General features: G+C 41.3%; 1 protein-coding gene across 11 annotated transcripts in view; it reads left to right on the top strand.

The window, feature by feature from the left end:
- PRDM15 (PR/SET domain 15) overlaps nucleotides 1-15,390 on the top strand; it is a 45,726-nt gene extending 30,336 nt beyond the window's left edge. For 10 of the 11 annotated variants that reach the window (XM_064472271.1, XM_064472262.1, XM_064472254.1 and 7 more), the window contains 13 exons: nucleotides 622-789; nucleotides 2,075-2,169; nucleotides 3,280-3,411; nucleotides 4,384-4,518; nucleotides 6,446-6,609; nucleotides 7,065-7,144; nucleotides 7,743-7,862; nucleotides 8,573-8,704; nucleotides 9,211-9,294; nucleotides 9,491-9,666; nucleotides 10,890-10,970; nucleotides 11,282-11,494; nucleotides 11,983-15,390. In XM_064472271.1, coding sequence (XP_064328341.1) covers nucleotides 622-789; nucleotides 2,075-2,169; nucleotides 3,280-3,411; nucleotides 4,384-4,518; nucleotides 6,446-6,609; nucleotides 7,065-7,144; nucleotides 7,743-7,862; nucleotides 8,573-8,704; nucleotides 9,211-9,294; nucleotides 9,491-9,666; nucleotides 10,890-10,970; nucleotides 11,282-11,494; nucleotides 11,983-12,459 — 2,057 coding nt within the window. In that variant the 3' untranslated portion in view covers nucleotides 12,460-15,390. The remainder of the gene's footprint in view (nucleotides 1-621; nucleotides 790-2,074; nucleotides 2,170-3,279; nucleotides 3,412-4,383; nucleotides 4,519-6,445; nucleotides 6,610-7,064; nucleotides 7,145-7,742; nucleotides 7,863-8,572; nucleotides 8,705-9,210; nucleotides 9,295-9,490; nucleotides 9,667-10,889; nucleotides 10,971-11,281; nucleotides 11,495-11,982) is intronic. The other variant, XM_064472237.1, reaches the window with a different exon arrangement.
- Nucleotides 15,391-24,073: the final 8,683 nt, after the last annotated feature.

Genomic DNA, 24,073 nt, shown 5'->3' with positions numbered 1-24,073 from the left:
CTCTCTGAGTTGGCCAAAATGACCAGCAGTTTTCGCTCTACTCTTCAAGGCATCAAACTGTTACTTCTTTGTGATTGCTGCAGCACTGGCAGATTCCATCTACAAGACCATGCTTTCATGTTCCAACTACTGAATTCCCCATAGGCCTGTTGTCATGTAATGGTATATTTTTGAGACTTCATTGTTTTTCTGGAGCATTCTGTACTGGCTGGAATTAGCATACAGTGCTGGCAGAAGTATTCTGGTGCTTAGACACAGCTTTTCATGTGATGCTGTGTTGCTGTGTGTGTAGTGATTTTACCAGCATTAGAAACTTAAATTAATTGTAACAGAATCCACTCCAAACATAATTCTAATGTGTGCTAGACCACAACGGAAATAACACATGTGAGGAAGTTACAATGCTAGATTCCGTGTTCAAGTTAGCATCATATATATTTATTGCCTTTGCAAAAATGTTTAAAGTAAAAGAAAAACACATGCTTTTGCATTTCCCTCCTCAATCCATATAATGATGGATTAAGTGTTCTAACTCTGATCTAACAAAAGAACTACCTACCTCACAAACGTATAAAACCTGTTTTCATCTGTAAAGAGCTGCTTGGTTTCTCTTACTTACAGATGACAAGACATTCCAGTGTGAGATGTGTTTCAGATTCTTTTCTACAAACAGTAATCTTTCAAAACACAAGAAAAAGCATGGGGATAAGAAGTTTGCATGTGAAATCTGCAATAAGATGTTCTACCGGAAGGATGTCATGCTAGACCATCAAAGACGACACCTGGAAGGTAAGTATACTGCAGATCAACCTAATCATTACATTACTCTTGGAACGGCAGTAGGAGTGGGAAGGTTGCGAACAATTGCGCATTGGATGCTTCTGGATGGTAGCTGTCTTTTTTTTTTTTTTTGTCAATTACCTGATCTGGAATAGCAGGTTTCAGCAAAATGTGACATTTATTAAAAATAATAGTAATGGGTCCTGGAGGGGAGTTGTCTAATTCTATGGAAAACTTTCTAGCAAATGCACCTGGTTTTTTGCTTTTTTTCAGCCTCACGTGACTGGACCCAGTGCTACTAACAGTCATCTGAAAGTTGCTTGGCTTATTATTCATTTGTTTCGACTAGTTGAATTTCATTATAACTTCTTCTTTCTTTGCATTCTAGTCTTCCTTTTTTAAAAAAAGTGAGGTAACTTGAAAATTTCAAGACAGAGATTTAACTTGCAAAGCACAACTGAAAGCAACTACTGTATAAATACAATATAAATGGAATGCTGTGTGATGTTATCTCTCAAATCTTGAGAATACATGAAAATGAGATTATGAGCATTTACTGTTCAAAATCTCAAACACCAAAGGATGTTATAGGTACTCAAAGGCTCCGGAAAAACTTGGGTGGTGGTAGATTGCCGACATATGTATTAAAATGCTTCTAGTGATCCAGATGATAAAACCAAAGGTGATCTAAAACAAGCAGCCAGATTGTCTAACTTGGTGTTACGGCCGTAGCCGACCATCACTGGCTGCTCTTGTGATTCAGACCTTTGTGTCATGGACTAGAGGACAGCCGGAGGGCAAGGGAATGAATGGCAATGGCAAGGCCTCTCATGTTTAGATGTCACCGAACAGAAGCAGCCCTCTTCCCTCCTGAAAGTAGCGGAGAAAGAGATCTGAAATCCTCATTGAGAATTAAAGGTGATGCTGGATGGTTGCCTTTCTCCTTGGAGACTGTGAGGGGGAATTTCTGGGCCCAATACCCGATCAAAGTGCCCAGGCCTACTAGATCTACCTGTTTCCAGGTGTTGACAATTAATGTCTGCTCTCAGATACTGTACAATTGGTGTAATAACCAACAAACCATAATACATTACTTTGGCAGACTGCTTTTGTATTCTTAAGACACCATTTCAGTTTAGAAATTATCCTTTTGTTAGCAATTAAATTCTGCATTGAGGCTCTTCCCAGTGTTTCACTCTTCTTTACAGTATTCACCTGAAAGGGCATGCAGATTGGAGTGGAAAACCATGGTTTATTTTTTATTTTTTCTTTTGATGGGGACTGTTCTGTTAAGGGGTAAGGCGTGTGAAAAGAGAAGACTTTGACCACAGCACAGAAAACATGGTTCGCTACAAGAAGGAGCCTTCGGGATGCCCCGTGTGCGGGAAGGTAGGCGTCTTTGCCAGTGTGTGCCATGTGAAATTCTGCATTGCAGCTCCAAGGATACTGCAGGGGTATGGCGCACCTCAACCCAGTGCCTCCAAATGAGTTACTGTGGCATGACAAGTTACCACCCATATATCAAACCACAGTAGCAGCCTGCCCGAGTAGACACACAGCCTGCCAAAAGGTTGAGGTAAATGACTTGCACTGAGGTACGCGCTAAGTCAGATTACCTCGCATCTCAGACAGGCGCGTGGCTAGTTACCAGTAAGCCCTCTCGCCCAGCCAAAACATTAGTCTTTAAACTGCCTTAGCTCCATTATATATCCAAGCCCACTGTGACCGTGGATGGTGGGAGCTGTTAGGACAAAAGAACAAAACTGAAGTTCAGACTAGACTTCTTTTCTGGGCATGTAGCACGAGGTAGGGTGTAACACGGCCACTGTGTCTGTCAGTGAAATCTCATGGCTTATGTTATTCAGAGTGAAGTTTTTCTGCTGGAATGTAAACAGCTGGAGTTGACTGTGCACTGGGAATCTCTTTCTATTAGAAATCAAAGTGAACTCATGGTGTAGTCATGGCACTGTTGCATTTGGGCGTTTAACGCTCGTGATCTTAAGTTGTTGTCACAGGTACAAAGACTGTGGGATTAACTAGTGATGTTTAATGAATCACAGTGCAAGATGTACTCGAGCAACTCTTAAGTTAGTGTGTAGACCTTTGTTTTTGATGCTTCAGCTATGTTACATATCAATGAAGGTAGATTTTGTGGATGTGCCTTTTTATAGGTAGGTGGAACATTCATGATTCAAAAGACACTGTCTACATATTTCTGAATCTACCCTATGTAATTCTGCTGCAGCTTTTTTTGGAAGTTCACCTCTGATGAATGGCCAATTTCAGTCAGTTCCTTGGAACTGTACACCTGTATTTTTGTTGTGCCAGCAGTTTCTGAGGTAGCCTGCTGGCTGGATAACAGGACCTTCTACATGCTTCTGGCCCAAATGAATAAAACAGGACAGTAAATATGTTCTGTGCTATCCGTTGGATAACTTGCAAAGAACTGTAGCCCTGCTGGACATGATACCAAAACCCTTCCTTCCTCCTTTTCTTTAGGTATTTTCATGTAGGAGCAATATGAACAAACACCTTCTAACACATGGAGACAAGAAATACACTTGTGAAATCTGTGGACGTAAATTTTTCAGGGTGGATGTGTTGAGAGATCATATTCATGTCCATTTTAAGGTACTGTGTTAATGATTTGTTAGAAAAGGCGTGTTACTTAGCAGATACATAAACATATCAATAATTATATTGAGACTGTGCTCACACAGGCAATGCAATGGTGATTGTGTTCCCTGTGCAGTGATTTTTCTACAGCAGCCTAGCATGAGTTGTGCTCTGATTTACCCATGGCTCTGTTTCTACATCTAGATTGCTACAGAGTACGTGGACTACGAGATTTGAAGTTATTTCGGCTATCACTGCAGAACACAGTTCTGAATGCTATGGAAAAACCACTTCTGTGACCTTGGGGGAACCACAGAGGTTGCTCAGTTTAAAACAGGGATAATAACGTAACAGAAAGGCTGCAGGCAGATGTGTTGTTCCAGTTGTAGTTTGGTTGGGCTGAGGGGTTACTATCATCCCCTCTCCTCTTCACAGGGGAGAAACCAAACAAGAGAAAGAATTGTTCCTGCCCTTTCTGTGCCAGTGACTGTGATTCTCTTGTATATGTCAGCATAACTGCGCATGTGCATTGAGTTCCTTACCTGGTTTTATCAAAATGTTCGAAATCACAAAGAAAACCCTATTGATAGTGTTTAATCAGACCCAGCTTATTTTGACATAACTAGGTTAACACTGAATTGTAAGGGATTGAATTGAAAGTGAGTTGTACCATTCAGTGGTGCTCATAAAGATGCTTTTATGGATGTAATACGGTACCCATCGAGTCTCTGTTTACATTAAAGTTCCTTTTATGCACAAAAAATTGAGTATTATTTGTTCGGATAAACAGTTGTTCCTTGTTTAGTCACAGACAGAGGAACTTTGTTTACCTGGATTAAATGAAGCAGGAGGATATTTTAAATAAATAATGTTACAGCAATTGTTAATGCCAGGCAGTCTGCATGGCAATGAAAGCTGCTAAGATGTTACCTTTTGAAATAGAAGGTTAATCAATTAAAAAAGAATATTCTTTCCCACCCTACGCAGGACATAGCACTAATGGATGATCACCAGAGAGAAGAGTTCATTGGTAAAATTGGAATCTCATCAGAGGAGAACGATGACAACTCCGATGAAAGTGCAGATTCTGAGCCTCACAAGTATAGCTGCAAAAGGTGCCAGGTAGCTTTAAATACTTTCAAATTAACTTGTTTTGGGATGGGGGGGAGGGAGTGGAGATATCTAAAAATCATTCAGAATTTTAAATAACGTTAAGGGTTCACGAAGAGAAGGCCAGTCAACAGGTCTGCTCTCTTCTGCGGTGCTTGTTACCTCTAATCTATGAAGTGATGCTATTCCTTAAGACTGTAGGTGGTGTTCTGTAAGGTGAATGCTAAACGCTTAAAAAGAGAAATACACACACATACGCTTACCTGTGTGCAAGGAAGCAAGCAACCAAAGCTGGAGGAGGAAGCAATAAAGGAACATTCAGATCTTCCACCACCTTTTACTTACATGCAAATTAAAATCGTTAGAGCACTTCTGAATGATACAGTCCACAAACTGATTAATTTTGATGAGATCAGATGGTCCTCTAGTGGATATCCAGTTTGAAGGATTAAGACTGCTGCTTATGTTCAGTGTGACTGCTTATTCTTGGCCTACTCTGAAACTGACAGGTGGCATTAGAAGTACGATTGGAACATGCTTTACCCAGTTGGCAGCTGAGAAGGGAATACTTTTTAAACCTCTTACTGCATGGCTTTTGCCATTTTGTAAAGAATGGGGAAGAATGGGGTCCTTAGGGCCCATTTGGATTCTGTGCCCTTACTGTGTGAGCGCATTGTGCTGGGGTGGGTGGGATACACAAGCAATCAGTGAGAACAGCAAAACTGGCCAAACTGACATAGGGACAGGGGAGTTTTGGTAGTTAAGCCCCTGGCTTGGCTCCTGGAAATCAGAGCTTATTTCACAGTCTACACTGTGAAATAAGTCTACGACTGTGGTGAAAGTGCTTACCTTATCTTCATTTTAACGATGTGGAGATAATAATACTTCAGTTTTCTGTTCTTATCTGTGAACTGGTTTCAAGTGCAAACCGATTTCAAGCATAAGAAGATGTGGTATCGCAGCAGTTAAATCACGTGCTTGCTTTCAATGTGGTAATTTTAACGCATGACACTTAATGTGTACATAAACTATATAAAATTGCTTCCAAATGAGGGCAATTGTGCCATTCAAATTTGAAAGCTCTTTTTGGAAGCTGAGTTTTTTTAGTGCTTTTGCAGGTGTTTGTGAAGTAAACAGTTGTGTAAGGCAACAGCTATGGAAAATGAGTGTTACCTGTGATGAGACGGGGAGGCTCTCTGGCTGAAAATATCCGTTCACACATTCCTAAGGGAGAACAACGTACGAATGAGTCTTCGTGAAATATCTTTCCTGAGCTCTTAAGAATCACTTTATTTTTTTTCTCATCCCAAAGTACACCTTCACCGAGCTGTGCAGTGCTATCAGAAACACCCTGACTAGTTCCAAAATTGGAGGAAAAGATCATGTTGTTATGGCACTTTGCCCGGTTGCTTAGCCCAGGGAGCTAAGTGGTGGAGCACCTGTCTATCATAGTTGTAGCACTTCCAGGAGCTGATCTGGAATCCCTGCCCTGCAGTGCCTAGAAATACCAACCTTTCTGGAGCTAGTGCCAAAGCTTGCTCTGCAGACTAGATCTTACCGTGCCCCTAGAACCCAAAAGACATTTTTGCCACCTGTGGTGTCCTTGCTTTGACAGCTAGAGGAGGTTAGACGTGGCTCTCCTCAGGGCTGTTCTGAGAGCGCACAAATAATCAGAGCTCCTCTACTTGTGCAGTGTAAGAAGCAGAGATACTGTGTCAAGCTAGTTTTCCGAATGAGTTAACTGATGTCCTGGCAACATGCCTGTAGTGGCCAAAGAGGTTCAGGCCTAAATGCAGCTTTCACAGATTTTTCATCTAGTGACACACAGGATATTTATGTCTACTAGTTCTGACTCTAGAACCCGGTGATATGTTACTGGATTGTTGCTGTTCCCGAGGATGTTTTTCCCTCTTTCATTCACTATTGGTACATTCCACAGTTGACTTTCGGCAGAGGGAAGGAGTATCTGAAGCACATAATGGACGTGCACAAGGAGAAGGGCTATGGCTGTAGCATTTGTAACCGACGTTTTGCCTTGAAGGCAACTTACCACGCACATATGGTCATTCATCGGGAGAACCTGCCTGATCCTAATGTGCAGAAGTAAGATGACATGTTGGACTGATAAGAGGATCTATCTTTTTGAAGTTACAGTGGCTCTGCCACCTCATGCTTTTAGAGAACTGGGCTGTACTAAAGTATCTGTATACTGGGTGTTAAAATGTTTATTAAAAGCTTTCAATATATATCCCTAATGATTCGCTTTACACAGATGATCAGTCAACAGCCTCCCAGTTTGGGCTTTGTAAAGTATAAATCTATGATTTTGGTAAATACTTTTAAAAAACTAAGATTTGAGGATATAGCAATGCCAGACTACTCCAAGCGTGCAGTGAGCATATGGGTTTCTTAAGGCTCATTTTAAAAACGCATCTATGTTTCAAGGAACTTTTATAGTAATTAGTATTACCAAATGAAATACAGTTACTGACAAAGATGCCTGAAAACCACCTCTGTCTCAAGAAAAGAATCACAGGTTTTTGTCTCTCTGGTTTCAGATACATCCATCCATGTGAAATCTGTGGAAGGATTTTTAACAGCATAGGAAATCTGGAAAGACATAAGCTTATACATACAGGTAAAGATGTTGTGTTTCTTTATTATTACAATATTAAGTGACATTTCTGTTGCCAGTGCCAGTCTTATTTTCTTCAGGAGGAAATAAGTTATGGGCTTTTACTGTAAGTTACAATAAGATAAATGTTATATTTATGCTTCTAGGGTAGACCGGTTTTCTAAAGCAGGTAGTGTTAATGAAGGTATTTGGTCTAGGCACACAATCCAGATTCCTAGTTAATATGCTGCAGGATTCACCTGCTAAAAATCCTAATTCCGTATTTTGTTCTTCCCCAACTTCTTATCCATGCCACCTTCTCACCATTACACAGGCTGAAAACTGCTACTGCAAAATCATTTTTAACAGCTCATTATTATTTCACGCTACTCAGTATTTTCCGACCTCAGGCTTTATCTTTTTTTTTCAGATCTCACACAAAAAGCCAGCTTTTCTCTCTGCAAAGTCTTCTAATTTAGTTTGGGCTACAATATGAAAGGTGTGGTTGACAACACAGGTGGACTGTTGCCCTCTAATTCACCAGTTTAGTCAGTTTTTAGGAGATGCACATTTTTCATTAACATTTTTTTTGTTTATGTTGTCTTTTAAATTTATTTTTAAGGTGTAAAAAGTCATGCTTGTGAGCAATGTGGCAAATCATTTGCTAGAAAAGACATGTTAAAAGAACATATGCGAGTCCATGATAATATCCGAGAATACTTGTGTGCAGAATGTGGCAAAGGTATGTCTAATGCCTTGTTTTCCATTAATTGTGATACTGAATAGCAGGTGAATATCTGAATTAAAACTCTTCCATTCTTAGAATATTGGGACGGTCCTTGGAGTGCTGTAAACCCTGCATTTTTGAGAGGAAGAAGCTGTATCAATCAGAAGCCGCATGGTTACATAAACTACCCCATATTTTATACAGTTTAGTTTCATGGCCTGTAAGACAAAACTGATTTCAATAAAATTTGCTTCTTGAAGAGTGCTTGCCTGACTGAGTTGCAATGCATTTGCAGCACAAAAGTGAATACAAGTTAATTTTTTCATTCTAGGCTGTTTTCAGGCTTAAGAAATAATTTCGCCCCATAAGAGCCTTTAAAGTTGCTTTGACTTTTTGAATTGTTTGTGTTATAACTTGAACAAATCCAAACTGGTATTTTAGTGGAAGGCAGTAAGTCTGACATCTCTAATGATGTTTTGTCTTTGCTTGTCCCTGCTGTTTTGCTTTTTCCTCAGTGGTTACTCAGATGTTTTCCAGAGCTTTTTCCTGGAATTAAAATAATAATGGTAAAGTGCACTGCTACCTAAACAATTGAGGCTATGCCATTCTGGACACGCAGCAAATATAATCTTAGAGCTCTTGGCTAACAACATGATGATCCTGAGTTCTCCTCTGAGGGTGGGAGCAATGGACTAATTGTCATGCTGCAACTTTGTGTCTCACAGGAATGAAGACAAAACATGCACTTCGTCACCACATGAAACTTCACAAAGGGATTAAAGAATATGAATGCAAAGAATGTCACCGAAAATTTGCACAGAAAGTCAACATGCTGAAACATTACAAAAGACACACGGGTGAGGGCTCTAAAGATGTACAAAAGTCGCACTGGATCAGTTAAATGCTTCCTGAGAGAACTCTTACCTAGAAACAGTCAGAGAGTGTGAAGAACACTAATGAAAAAATATGCGTATTTTGCTTTTTGAAAAGTGCAATTTTGTCCTCTTGTCAGCCAGGACCACCTGTTATATGGTTAAGAGATATAGTTTAGTTGGTTTCAAGTTTTGCTTTTTTTAAGAGAGGTTGTTTTGGTCTAGGGTAGGTCTAGAGTGTTGGTTTTAAGTTAGTCTTCCAGTTCGCGTTTCCCCAAACAAAATTTTACCTCCCACATCGATTTCTCTTGGATTCATTTTCTGCCAGATAGTGTCATGGGTTAAGACAGAAATAGCTGGTGAAGCTGGGCTTCTTCTACTTGTTTGGCTGTGATGTATTTGTTCTATTTTTTTTAGTAATATGAGACTTGGAATTGTCCCAGATACCTTAGACTTTTTTCACTCTGATTCTAAATGTGCTCTTCATGCAGGAATCAAAGATTTCATGTGTGAGCTCTGTGGCAAGACGTTTAGCGAGAGAAATACAATGGAGACTCATAAGTTGATTCATACAGGTAAATCCTCTAAAACACAGTATCCAAAGACATCATCTTGATTTTGTTCCTAAGCTTGCTTTAGACTTGCCAGCCTTGGAACTAGTGTTACACATCGTGTTCCCAACATACAATTGTTCCACTTGTTGAGGTGCTGACTGTATATACGCATCTCTGGGGGCTGTTGCTAACAGCGTTTCCTTCCATCTGCCACCAGTAGGAAAACAGTGGACATGTTCAGTCTGTGATAAGAAATATGTCACTGATTACATGCTACAGAAGCACATCCAGCTCACTCATGATAAGGTAGAAGCCCAGAGCTGTCAGCTGTGTGGGACAAAGGTTTCTACCCGAGCGTCCATGAGTCGACATATGAGGCGTAAACATCCAGAGGTAAGTTAGCTTGGCAGGTAGATTGTGGGGTGGTCTGGTTTGGGGTTTTTATGTTTCTTTGGTTTTGGTTTTTGTGTGGGTTTGTTTGTTTGTTTGTTTGTTTGGGGGGTTTTTGTTTGTTTTTTAAAGGAAGTTTATGGCCTTCAGTGACTTGAAATGAATTACTCGGGTTTTGTCTCTCTTTTTTCTGTTCTTTTGGGGCCAATTTTAGGCAATGTCTATTAAGCATGCACTTAACTGAATCAGCCCTTTCATTATGTTTCAGTAGTAAACACATCTGATTGTCAGTCCCTAAAAATGAAGTTGTTCTGATTATTTGAATCCCTTTTCTTTTTCTGCCTCAGCTTAAATGTGTATTTTTTCATGATTTGTCTTCATGCATTAGTGAGTATAATTGATTCTTTTTTCCCCATGGTGTTTTCTGTATTCGGAATTGATCTGAAAGGAGTGGTGAATAGAAAGGTGATGGCAGCATCTGCTGATGATACAGAATTATTCTTAGTATTAAAGACGAATGCTGACTGCAGAGAATCTGGATTAGAGGGATGTTTTGTCTGACCTTAATGGGGCTTTTTCTGTGTTCTGTATTTCTGAATAGCTATTACGTTTCTCCTCAGCATTTCTTATTTAGGTTGACTAAAGCTTGTCCGTTCCCTTTGAGCCTTTTTTTTACTACCAATTTATCGTTACTATTGCTTTGCTGTGAACAATTTTTATCATGATGACTGGGAAGGAAGTCAAAAAAAGCTTTGTTTATTGTTTTTTGGATTAAAAGTGCAGCTACATACCTGCAATCTAGAGGGCAATTTGGGTCTGTTCTTTGATAAGCTGAGATGTATAGATTCAGCTGAAAATAATGGAGTAGGACACGGTTGGTAGTTTATAAATAGGAATGTTAAAATAATAATTTTATTTTTTAGACACATTGTTTGTTTTCTGTAGAATTCATCACTTCCCAGTGGGTTGTGTTCTGTTCAGAATATGAAAATATTCTTCTATTGTTGTCTTTAAACTTGGCTGGTTTTCAGCAAGAAGGAAGAGATTATATGCCAACAGGTTATTTTTAAAAAGGCCATGGTTAAATCCCTTGTATAAAATGATATGTGTAAAATGTTAGATTACATCGTTTTTGCTTTGTGACAGGATTTATTAGGGCACTGCAGTATTGTCTGAGTGTGGTATGCGCTGCTGCAGTTCACCAGCTGATACCTCTTTGTCTACAGATTCTTTCGGTAAGGATTGACGATTTAGAGCAGCTGCCAGAGACAACCACCATTGATGCCTCCTCAATTGGGATTGTTCAGGTAAATTTGTCATTGCAGAATTCTGGTGGCAGCTAAGTTCCAGGTCTACTGGAGGGTGTGGTGGGGACATCACTTTTTTGGAACATAACATAGCTGGGTGTAGGCTGATGGGCAAGGAATGGGCTTTTTTAGAGAGTCAGCCCCAGCTTAACACGTATAAGCAGATGCAAGCTGTTGATCTGTTTTGTTGTATAACATGGGTGCTGGTAAAATGAGAATGGATAGTAAACCAACTTCAGGTGATAGTCTTGTACTTGGAATTTTACTAAGCAAAATAATTTCATGTTTTGTTTGGATATGTGTTGCTCCAGCCGGAATTAGCCTTGGAACAGGGAGAATTACCAGAAGGGAAACAGCATATGAAAGCTCCTAAACGTGGCCCGAAACGAAAACAAAAGTCAGGTGAGGAGGAGGAAGCTCAAGTGCCTGAGGACCCTGCCTTCAGTGAATACACAGAGAAGGAAGGTGAATTCACAGGGAATGTTGGAGATGAGACTAATTCGGCTGTACAGAGCATCCAGCAGGTGAGCTCCAGTAGCAGGGTGACGGGTAGCAGGCATTGCTTAGAGGATAACCCTTCTTTTTTCCTCACAGCAAACACAAAAGAGTGATCAGAACATTTAGAGCTAATTTCATAAATTGTGGCAATATGAAGATGAATAGAGACTCTAAAAAAAACAAGGAGTTTGTTTTCATTTCCTTTGGTGTTACTATCTCTGTGGTTGCCAGATGCCGCTCATTGGCTGAAGCAGCAACTAAAGGTGTGAAAAGTTAGTTCAGCTGCTTGTTTTTTTGAACATTGCATATGCCTCCCTCCCATTACCTTCTTATTTCTATCTGTGGAAGTTGTTATACACACAGAGGGGAACATAGAAAGCTTGGAATATATCTTCTCTTGCTGGCAGTAGCAACATGTGAGCCCGTTGGCACTCGGGTGATCTTTCTTGATGCTTGATATTTGGTAGTCAGCTGCAAGGCACAAGGTTGAGGTTACCTGTCTCTTTTTCCTCAGGTGGTGGTGACCCTTGGCGACCCAAATGTCACAGCCCCTTCCAGTTCTGTTGGGCTGACAAATATCACTGTTACCCCCATTACGACGGCAGCTGGAACCCAGTTCACAAACCTCCAGCCAGTGGCCATGAGCCATCTGACTGCACCTGAACGCCAGTTACAGCTGGACAACTCAATTCTCACCGTGACATTTGACACTGTCAGTGGTTCCGCCATGCTGCACAATCGCCAAAACGACATTCAGATCCAGCCGCAGCCAGAGGCAGCCAATCCTCAGTCTGTGGCCCATTTTATAAACCTGACCACCTTGGTGAACTCCATTGCTCCTCTAGGGAACCAGATAACGGAACAGCATCCTCTGACGTGGAGGTCAGTGCCTCAGACTGATGTCTTACAGGCCCAGGCACAGCCAACGCAACAGCAGTCAGGACAGCAACAGGTTCAAACAGAGCAACAACAACAGATGTATAGCTACTAATTTATACTTTGAAAAGTTTTTAAATGAACAGCACTTAGAGACAAACACACACAGACATTTGGAAAATTTCTAATAGGATTGTTTGCTGGATACCAAACAGAGATGGGAAAATGGTTATACAATGAAATGTAAGCTAAAATTGGCGTAGCACCCTGCAACACCCTAGTCTTGAGATTCTCATGCTGTCTCTAGACCTTGCACTGTCTTAAAAAAAAGAAAAAGAAAAAAAATCTCACCATAAATTTAGCACCCCCTTGCACTGTGTCTGATGTGCAGTAAGATTAAGATTGACAGGAGGATCGTAATACACCTTAACCAAAGCAGGGAAACCCTAAATATTATGGCACTGGTGATTTACAGCACCCTTTCAGCCATACCATGTCACTTCTTTCCAGTCTGGAAATTACACATGAAGACCTTGTTCACAGTGAGGTGGAATGCACTTGTGGTCAGCAGGTAGAGACTGAAATGTGAAGACACAAATGGGCAAAACAATAATTGTCTTGGTTTTTATCTTCTTTAGGTCTTGTATCTAACAACATTGATAAAGTAGGTGGACGTTGGGGCTTCGGGGGTGGGGATGAGTGTGGTGTGAAAGAAAATATACCAGTTTTGCAAAGTATTTGCATTTTAGTCATGGGAAAAACCCTGTACCCATAACACAGTGTTAGTGCTACTTGAATCAGATAGCTGGTCTAATGCTACAGCAACTTTTATGGTCTTCTAGTCAAGTTTGAATCAAACCAGTTATGAACTGAAAAAAGAATGTGATACAGTTTTATGTAATTTTTCAAAACTGCTCTTTCAATCTTGCTTTTAGCTAATAGGCCTGAAGAGTAATCAGTCCCCTTTGATCAAGTTCAGGATGTGAATTTTTTTCAATTAGTCTTCTTTCATCATGTAATAAACATTTGAGAAAGCATTCCTTTTATATATATATATATATATACACACACATATATATAGCCTTTGTACTTTACTGTGTGTTCCTGGTGAGTATTTGTGTGAAAAACACTGTTCTCAATATGATACATGAATTTTTTCATCCCCATATTGCCCTTTCTCACAGAAATAGTATATGGATTCTATTCCTTCCATTTCTGAAACTATTTCTGAAATTCATAACCGCACAAGAGTGCGTGAAATTGAAGAAAAAAGAATGTCTGAAGCATATTCTGCCACGTGGAGGCAGTATGCCCCAGTGTATAACGGGCAAGGTTTGCATGACTATTGGGGATATAAATAGTGGGTTGGGTCAAATGCATCATTGCTGATACTACACTTTCATTCCATTCTCCACACATTGATGTGCAGTCTGGGCTTTTGCATGTCAAGAAGATAGTATCTTTCCCACAGAGAAAAAGCAGCTGATATCAAAAAGGAATAAACTAAAAAAAAAAAAAAAAGTTGCTGCCTGGAATCCTGGAAGGCAAATCTGTCCCTCCAGCTGTGGCTGAAGAAAAAGGCCCTTTGGGGCAGCAGACTGAGCCACAGAACCATGCTAAAGGTTTTTGCTGAGAATAAAGCAGCTGCTGGTTTTGACAGTGAAGATAGATTGATGGTTGTAAAAATCCTGTCTGTGCCTATTCTATTTATGAAAATGTTCTATGTATTAGCAAAAATATGGGTAGGAAAGACTTCAGCTTTGAAAGTCTGAATTTAACATGGACTACTTGACCCCTAAAGGATGCCTTATAATTTCTACAACAAATCTTCCAAGGTATAAAAGCCTGAATATTAAAATTAACCTCCAGTGGTTTTCTTGGTGCCATAGCAGTGTCCAGAGGCTCGCTATGCTAGGCTCTGTGTAAAGCTTAGTTGCAACAGGATGTGTAGAGGAAAGGGATTTCTGGTGACAGATTTTGTGTGTCAGAGGAGCACAACTACTTCTCTGTAAATGTCAACAAGCCTATAAAATGTCTGCATGGGAGGGACCTATGTTTGATGGGACAAAGGTACATATCAGAAAGAGAAAATCTCTTTTAACAGTAGGACAGAGAATTTTTCATTCCCTAGCCCCTTCTGTCTTCCTCAGATCCTTTTCACACAATACCATGAGATCCTGTAATTTTATTAGCCTCCCAATATCCTGAGAAGTAGTGTTTTATGCCCCTCTATCACCTGGATTATTTCACCCCTGGTTTGAGCCAGTTAAGTTTATCCTCAGCTGTCCTGTCCACAAATGCTTCCCCTTCACACCAAACTCACTGTTCAAGAGGAAGCTTGAGAGAAGGTTTTATTTATGAAATACATTGATTATGTACTTGAAAGTAAATGAAATTTTTTTTTTTTCCTGTGTTTGGTGCCTAATTGGTAAAGGCACATTATCTTTTGGCAGGATACTTTGGAGAAAAAAAAAAGACGGGGGGGGGGGGGGAAGGGAAGCAAATGTAGAGGTCCTAAGTCAAGTTGTTATGGTAGATAAAGATGGCTAACATCTAAAAAATCCATTTTTATATATATACACACACACACAGAGGGTTACAGAGCTGCATAGAGAGTTCCTAGATCAGGATTTTATTTAGACAGATGTAAATGGTGATTAAGCTTTTAAGGGGGGAAGAAGAGGTTTTTTGCCTTAGCTGCAGAGTTGAGCACATCTGCTCTGTTAATACTACTGATAGTAGCATTCATGATGCACTGAATCAACCTGAGTCATTTTAACATGTAATTGCCTATTTCATAAGAGTTGCATACCAAGGTCATAGAGACCTCTCTGAGTTCACAAAACCTCTGTATCCTAACATGATCCTCTGGTATTCTGGGTATTCTGCACTCTTGTGCTGCTGAGCATCCCTCCCACGCTAACTGGCCTGCACAAGTCCATCCAGGCCAGTTTGCATCTTACCTTTCTGGTAATGATTGATTCTAGCTGATATAAAGAGGAGTGATCACACAATAAATGCTTGCATGCTGGTGGTCATATAGAAATGTCTCTCGTCAGTCTCTCAGTATCTCCAAAATCATGGAATCATAGACCAGCCCACGTTGGAAGGGACCTCAAAAGATCATCTGGTCCAACCTTTTTGGGAAAGGGAGCCTGGATGAGATGATCTAGCACCCTGTCCAATCGCATCTTTTAAGACTTCCAGTGACAGGGACTCTACCATGTCTCTGGGGAGGTTGTTCCAGTGGATGATTTTTCTTACTGTAAAAATTATCTTAAATACTATCCTGCTTCGGGAGAGAAAAATCTAACCACTGGAAGGGCTTTGACTAGGCCAGGCGATAGAAAGTCCTCTAAAAGCTAATCTTCCCAGAGCACTCCTTTTAGAAACGATCTGACTTTCCCTGCAAGGATTGCTATGGTACCTCATCATCTCAGCGTGGTTTTATTATTGCTACTGTTACTAACATCCCTGTGAGAACACAACTGTATCTTGGGTGCGCTGCAACATGAAAAAATTCAGAACAATTACCTTGTTTGGTTTTGTTTCAAACAAATTGTTTTGTTTGGAGACGTCAGAAAATCACGCCTTTTCAGACAGAGCTTACCTTGGACAAGTAGTGACTGCCGGCTGCTCTCCCAGCTAAGCCTTTTGCAGATGAATACCAACGTTATACTGATGCCGTTTTTTCAAACTGCAGAAGAAATAAAGCTACGTAAGGGATGTGCAATCTGAATTTCCTTTGCCGAGTTGTTACTAGCCTTTTCAGCTATAGGACGTGAAGGTTACTGTTGTCAGCCATGCGTTGGAGATTTTGCGTAACAACCGTTCAGTAACAAACTGGAATTACTTTGAGCCAAAGGAGTGATGTTGTGTAGTGTTCTGTGTATTGTCATTGTCTATTGCTAAGACTATTATTTAATTGAATGCTGTCTGTGGCACATGGGCTCTGAAGTAAAGGAGCGTCAAGGTACAGAACCCTCTCTACCAGTGTTCTTTTCTGTTCCTGAATGAATGCATCAAACATTTTTTCTTCAAAACACACAGCAAGCTTAATCATGGTCTCATAGAACTTCGTACATCCCACAATATACAGAGGCACGGGGTAGTGTTCTGAAATATTTATAACTTGTTACAGGGTAACAGCCGAAAGCAGTGGAGACTGAATCTTTCTTGGCTGTGGTCTGTGGCGAGTTCTCTCAGGAAAACCTACTGTGTCAAGTGCTATTACACTCGGTAAAATTAAAATTTTCTTTTTAGTTGTGTCAGTATGAAAAGTGAGTATTTTTGCAGAAACCTACCGGTCAGTCTCCTACCAGACTAACCAGCTTCTGTACCTTTTTATTGTTCCAGAAATTGTTCAGTTAACAGCCAGGTAACAGTATGAGTTGTCTGTCAGTTTGTCAGGGTGATTTGCTGGTGTTCTGCATACATAAAGATGCCTGAATGTCTCGTCTTGAAAACTAGAAATGGAAAAAATACCATCCCTCCAGATGACAATCATATAAAAACTATTAGGTGCTACATGAAATTGGACAGGGTAAATAGCTTTGTTAGTATCGCTTTGTGAATTCTTGGTCAGTAATGAGATTTCCTTGGTGCTATTTAAAGTCATCATAACATCATGTCTTCTAACTACTTTTGGCCTTATATTTATTATTGATGCAGGCATACCTGTCAGCAAATCTTTAGCCCTCTATTTTTGGCATGCCTTTTCATGGCAGCTGTGTGTTGGCCTCATCACACAAGGTGGTGGGAGAAGGAAACTTACCAGAGGAGGATACTGCTGATCCACACTGTGACACACAGCAGAGCTCCACTTGCAGTAGGTTTGGAGACAGACTGTGCAGCAAAGTGACTTACATCTGTGAGATTAGTTACCGAGGTTTGTTTTCACATAAGGGCTTTTGTCCTATAGCAAACCCAAAGTGTCACGTTGGCAATAGGGGAAAGGAAAAATTGTGTTTGTCATCAACTCACCTTAGAGTGATTTGCTTCAGTACTGAGATGGTACTATGATACTTGCACTGTAGATGGCAAGAAGCTGTTACATTTTCTTCATTAAAAATGTTGAAACACTGTAAAAAGCCACAGGTATTTCACCATAAAGCATAACCATGGTTGGAAAATATGTTTCTTGCCCCAAAATGCTTTAAGAAAGCTTTTCTGGATTTATTTTCCCCCCTGGGTGCTAAAGCACTGTTCTGCATACATACTGCTGCCAGCTACAAAGTGCACAGTCCCATTCAGTCAGGAGTTCGGCATCGAGAGCCCCTGTAGTACAGCCTAACAGTGGCTTACAGCCTGGATCGCTTTTCTACCAAGTCCAAGTTCACCGTTGCTAAACACGAATTCCCAGCAGCTGAGCTGAAAGAGGCAGAGCGGGTATGCTTTGTGTGGGGCAGGGAAGGTAAGACTTGTCCAGGAGGTTTCGGTCTCCCCCCTGGAGTCAGGATTTCATGAACATGTCAGGTAATGCTATTCTCTTTCTGCCTTACCCATGAGCTGTTCTGACCAGTTACAGTGCCTGGTTAATTTCAAACACTTTTGAAAAGCTGGTTATTAGTTGCAATGGCTGTTAGAGCAGCTGATGTCAAAATCAATTAAAATTACTGCATTTGGGGATTTATTTCCTCTAAAGTGAAGGTTTTAAGTTGCAATGCCTTTTTGCTGTCAGTTGAGTGCTTTCCTTTATTTTTTCTGTTTATTTCAAGATTTTTATTCTAAAACGTTTTTAAAGGTGTTCAGTAAAAGTAGCAAAAATTTAAATGGCTACCAAAAAAGAAGCACAGCAACGGCAGAATGAGGAGTGAAAATTAGGAGAAACTAACAACACTAATTTTCTACAGATTTCCACCCTTCTCCTACCCACGTGAGTCTGAGGTTCATGCCATGACGCTAGCTCAAGGAAGGAGGCAGCAGATGCTCTGGCTCATTTGCCAGAACAACTCGTGCAGGGATTGATGCGCTGGGTGCTATTAATGAGTGCAGATACCAGCCAAGTTCTGCCAGCCTTCCCCTCGAGCCATGTGCTCATTTCAGTATCTCTTCCCCCAACAGCTGGCTGTTGTCTCAGAGCTCACAGGGCAGTGAGCATCTCAGACTTGTACCTCTCACGTGTGGTGAATGTCAAGAAATAGATTCAAAACAGGGGAGAAAGAGGGACCCAAGAGGCAGTGAAATACATTGGAAGTGCAGCTAAAAAAAAAAAACAAAGCTGGGAGAACACGTACTTAGCCTGCTCCACCAAACCATGTGGTAAGTTGTGCTGGGTGCAGTTGATGTTAACTAAATACTAGTGATTATTGCGTTCCGATGCTTTTTTCTAGCAGAACTTATATTCTGTTACTTGTATAGGGGAAAGCATTAGTGTGTGTTCATCTTACCATAAATTAAATTCAAACGTAAAACACGCTTCGTTTGTTATATGCAGCAACATGCAGAAACCGAAGGGTAAGATGCTCAAACGATAAGAGAATTAATCAGGTCCATGTTTCATCACATTTAGGAAGAGCAAAAGCAAGGTTGGGTGCAGCATTTTCTCAAGAGCAACTGTCCTTCCTCACGCACAGAATAGACCCACTCTGTTGTGTACGTGACCTCTGCATGCAGGTCGGACACAGGAGTGCCATTGAGGGGATGACACTGGAATAGAAAGGGGTGTTGTACAATTAAAAAAAACAGAACAAATCAAATCAGCTTATTAAGGGAAAGGGTGGGGAAGCTCTAACCCCAGTTCCTTGCTCTGCCAAGGCGAGGGAGATAAAAAGAATGGCTCCCAATCTGTTATGCTGGCTGTGTTGTGGGTAGGTAAAGAATAAATCAGCTGGATGCGTGAGTTCCTCTTCCCTTCTCTCCACACCCATGCCTGTGCTAAGACCCTAGTCTGAGCTTTCAAAGGAATAAATACCTCTCTCTCACTGACCTAAGGTTGGTGCTTATGCCCAGGGCCCCTAGTTATCATAGAGAATTCAGGACTGGTTTTCAAAGTAAATAAGGGTACATAGGTTGCAGGTATTTGGGCAGAAGCAAGTTCTTTTTGGGGGGGTGTGTGTCTTAAAAAAGTAAAGAATAGTTGCTTTATTGCCCTCCTCTGAAGTCCATGCTGACACAGATTTTTCTGAAGAGACAGTGGCATCAGTGAGAGAGCACCATTTTTAAAGATGCAAGAGAGAAGAGCTTAGATTGCATAATCAAAGAGAAAAATGAGAAACTTTGTCCTGAAGGCAAATGCACCTACTTCTCATTCACTCTCCTCCCTTTTCCACTACTCTTTTTCCCATGAAATACACGCAAATCCCAACATGCACTAAGTTTTTCCTCCAGGCGTGATATACTTGTGTGGTTATTTACGTAAGAAGTGGGCTGAATAGAGATATGAGGTGTTCCTGGCAGAAAAGTCTTAGAAAAGAGTGCTTTAGTTACCGCTGTTGTTTTAAAGTAATCCAGTCACCCCTGAGAGCATTTCTAGTTAGTAAAGGGATAGCTGTTATTCTGTTATACAGTATACACATTTCCTTCTTGATTTATCTTCTTGCAGTATAACTGTATTTCTGAGTCTACCTACTTTAAGAAATGGCTAGAAATTAAGTGTAAGCAATTTATCAAAATGAAGAGTGGTTTAAGAAGGGATTCAAGTAGAGCAAGAACCTGCTGTGATCCACTAATGCTTGCAAGAAATCACAAATTCTGGTTGCACAGGTCACCAGAGTCTGGAAGCAGTAACTGAAGTAACTGAATGCGTGTGGTCTCCTACCCCTAGCTACAGACTCTTCCAGCTCTCAGCGGCCATGCACTGCCAGCTAATATGCTCCTACCTTTAAAGGTGCCCGTGTTTGGTGTGAAGAACGTTGAAAACAGTGGGGTAAGTCTAAGCGAACAGCGCTATAAACGGGAGAATCGGAGAGCGGGCGGCGGTGAGTGGGGTTGTTCAACGGTGACTACAACAGCAGTCACAGGAAGACGTGTTTTAACCCCCCCTAAACGCCGTTACAGCCCATTGCCTGCTTCCCTTCCCCCCTGGACATCCGCCTACCACCAGCAGCTCCTCTATCCCCACTCGTGAGCTGAACTCAGCCTCGGCCCCGGCCCCAGCAACGGGGGCCTGCGAGGCATGTCACTGCCCGCCGCCGAGGCCCTCTGAAATTGGGGGGACTTGAGGAGCTGCGGGGAAGCAAAACGGATCGAGCCCAGCGGAGGCGAGGCGCGTCCCCGCGCGCCCGGCCCCCCGTACCAGGAAGGTGCGCCCACTCCCCGCGGGGCACCCCTCGGGTTTCGGAAACTTCTTAACAGGGGAAGGTTTGAAATGGGAGAAAATAAACCGGGGTGGGGCTGCCTCCGCGCAGCGCGGTGGGTGAACTAGGGGACAGACCCGCGCCGCGGCCGTTAACAGCTGACGGGCCGCGCGCGCGCTGGCTCCGGCCTCAGGTAAAACCGTGGGCTTTATCACAGCAGGGAAACCCATGGCTCCACCCGCAGAACGGGAGCGCCGTGGAAACGCGGCGCCGGGCAACGAGGTCGAGAGACGCCGAAGGGCCGAGCTCGGCCACCCGCCCCGCCATTTCCACCCTATTCCTTCCCTCCACGCTGCGAGGGGAGGGCCGCACCCGACCGCCGCCCTGCCACCCACCGCCCTCTGCGCATGCGCAGTGGCTGGCGCAGGTGCGCGCGCTTACCGGAGTCGTTCCGCAGCGTCTGTCTGTCCCTCCCTCCCTTCCTTCCCACCCCGCTCCGGGGTCGGTTAGTGCCGTTGGTCAGGCGTATGGAGAGACTCTCTGTATTAAGGGCGGCGGAGGTGGGGTGTGGAGGCAACGAGGAGGGTGTGGAGGCAGCAGGGGGAAGGCGAAGGCGCTGAGGGTCCGTGTCGTTATGGACGGGAGGATTTCAAGGTCGTTCCCAGAGTTTTCACCCTGATCGGTTTTGCCTCTAGCCTAGTCTGCGTGTTAGGATATTGTGGATACCGGCATTGGTGAATTAGAATAATTATAACTTGAAGTATTTTGTTCCAATAGTATTAATACTGTGTCTGGAATAACTTTAATAAAGTACTCAACAATGGATTATTTAATGTGTAGTGTAAATCATAGTCTTACCTTTCAGTCTGTCTTTAGGCATGCCAGCATTTCCTGCTTCAGGTCAGTAAGGTGGGGCACTAGTGAAATAAAAGGGTTGGTTGTAGCAGCTTAGATTAAACTGTTACAATGTGAGAAGAGTCCCACTTGCAAAATAAGATGATCAGTTCTCTCGGAAGCTTTCTGGTAATTAACTTGCCTATGGGGGAGTGCTTCCAAATTGGTATTTTTAGTAGGCAAAAGTAGAAAGATCCTGCTTAAGACCATTGTGTTGGCATACTGATTCCTACACGCTTTTCCACTTGCACGCTATTTTTTTTTAAGCCAGTATTATGTCAGTGCCTGACTTTTTAAATCTGTAGAATCACTAAGAGCATCGCGGAAGATGTAGTCAGACTTTTATACTGATGCTTTAGGCTATTGGACAGGGTTTGTCTTCCAGATCTGTACGTGTTGATGAGAAAATTAAGAACCTCCTCCCAGCTGCTTGTTACCATCCTCCTTCCAAGTCTGCTGCTGACTGAGATCCATCAGCTGATCTGCTTGGAGGCTAAACTCTTAAAACTAATTCAGACTGCTGGGAATAATGCAAGCTAGGGAGCAGTCCTCTGACCAGCTGAACTGGCAGATCTTTGAAGCTAGTAACACAGGGAAGAGTAGGGGAGTGGAAAACCACTGATAACGGGCCAGTAGTTTTTAATAATATTTGCTATTGTTATATCTGTTCAGAGTCATGAAAAAACAGTGGAACTATTTCTACTCAGTTTATATTCCTGTTGCTTCCTTTATACTGACACACACATGCATCCTGTTGAGTAGAAAACTGATTTAGCCATCTGTGTCTCATTCCCCCAGAACTAGCTTTCAGTTGGATCAGTTTTCTCATTGCTTTAGTGGCTGGCTGTGCCAATTCCAGAGCTGGATCTTGAGAACAAGAAGGAGCAGATGGAACCAGCTCTGTTCAGTGTGAGCCCACACTGATGCCAGGCTAAAGTGACTGGATTTGCACTCTTGGTAACGGTTACTTTGACTTTTTATGTGGGAAGACATTTTACAGTACTGCCACAGAGTTAAATTATAATGAAGGCATCCTCAGCAGGTGTTTGGGATGGTGATCATAGGACTCTTACTGTATGGTTGTAATGGAAATGTTACAACTTGTGGCTTCTGGCAAGGTGTAGATGTTTGCAAAATATGGCCTTAAATTCTTAAAATAATGTATTCAATAATTTTAAAAAAGGAAAAAAGAAAAAAAACAAAAAAGAAAACAAAGAAATGTTCATGTCATCTAGGAGCCTGTAATCTTAACTGCTATTTTTACAAGAGAAATTTACAGAAATGTAATACAATAACTAAAACTTATTTGTCCTTCCAAAAATTTTAGGCAATGGCCCCTGGAAGCAAATTTAAGAATGCTGAATTAATATTACCATGTGAATGGAAAGAATGCTGCTTTATAGGGAAATGCATGGAGGAATTTTGTAATCATATTGCGGAACACTTGGAAGAGTACCTACAGCATCCCCTGGAAACAGCAGGTCATTTATGTCTCATCTGTCACGCAGATTACGTTGCAGTTTGGAAGATTATTCCTAGCCTAGAAAATAATACTGATTTCAGTTTACCTGCACTGCAGATGTCCATAGCTTTTCTAAGGCCCAGCTGCATGAAGCACTTAGGCAAAGGCTTATACCTGCTTTTTGCTTCATATCTGATTGCCCTGGATTTTTGTTTGTATTGATAGCTATTACTAATATGGAAAGAGACTGGCGAGGTGATATGAGAACTGCTGAGGGTTTTTTTTTTCCTAAGATTAGGGCATCAGCAGGTGCAATTGTCTAGAACAGATTTTGGGAAATCGGTTTTGAATGGCAGAGTTCTTCCTTCTCAGGGAACTGGCCTGCTGCTTAAGAATTCTAAGTTTAAAGTACCACTTGTATGAATCTTTATAGAAAAATGAAAACTTTTATTGTTTATATGGTATTTGCACTATATGGATACATACACTGGTGTTATTTTGTGACAGGTATTGTATTTTACGTCTTTTTAATAGTGTTAAATGTACTTAAAAGGAAAAATTAAAAAAATTGTATTCCGCAGAAAATTATAGTCAGTCTCTGTAGATGTAATAGCAATAATATACTAGACTTTTTAATATAGCTATTTTGGCTCTTGTGTATCCTGCTCTTTATTCTTAACACTGTAATGAAGTATAATTACAGGTGTAGACATTTTAATTAAAGGTGAATGAGTTTTAATTAAAGGTGAAAAAAGTAGAATTGGATGAACATTAACAATGTCTCTGTGACCTAAGCTGAAGAGTGTCATAGTATTTACCTAAGAAAATACTTATTTTTACAAAAGTTTTCTACTGAATCTATGAAGTGCCTTTCTGCAAAAAGTTGTGTTTTAAGGTACAAAGCACTCTAGTATTGCTGCAGTTGTGAGGCAGTGGAAAATCTGTTTGCCACTCAGATTTGCAAGTTTAATCTAGTGCATTATCAGCAGATAGCAATTACCAGCTTCTCTAGTAAGGTTACTTGCAGATTGTGAAGTTACTACAACTATAAGTACTGTTAGCATTCTCGCTGTTGTGGCACACAGTTGCAGATTTCACGTGGTGTTCTGTAAAATGTTACTTCTTTCTTATGTTTA

Source organism: Phalacrocorax carbo, chromosome 1 (genome assembly GCF_963921805.1).
Source record: "Phalacrocorax carbo chromosome 1, bPhaCar2.1, whole genome shotgun sequence".
Classification (NCBI taxonomy): Eukaryota; Metazoa; Chordata; class Aves; order Suliformes; family Phalacrocoracidae; genus Phalacrocorax; species Phalacrocorax carbo.
This window is presented reverse-complemented; position numbering and strand designations above follow the sequence as displayed.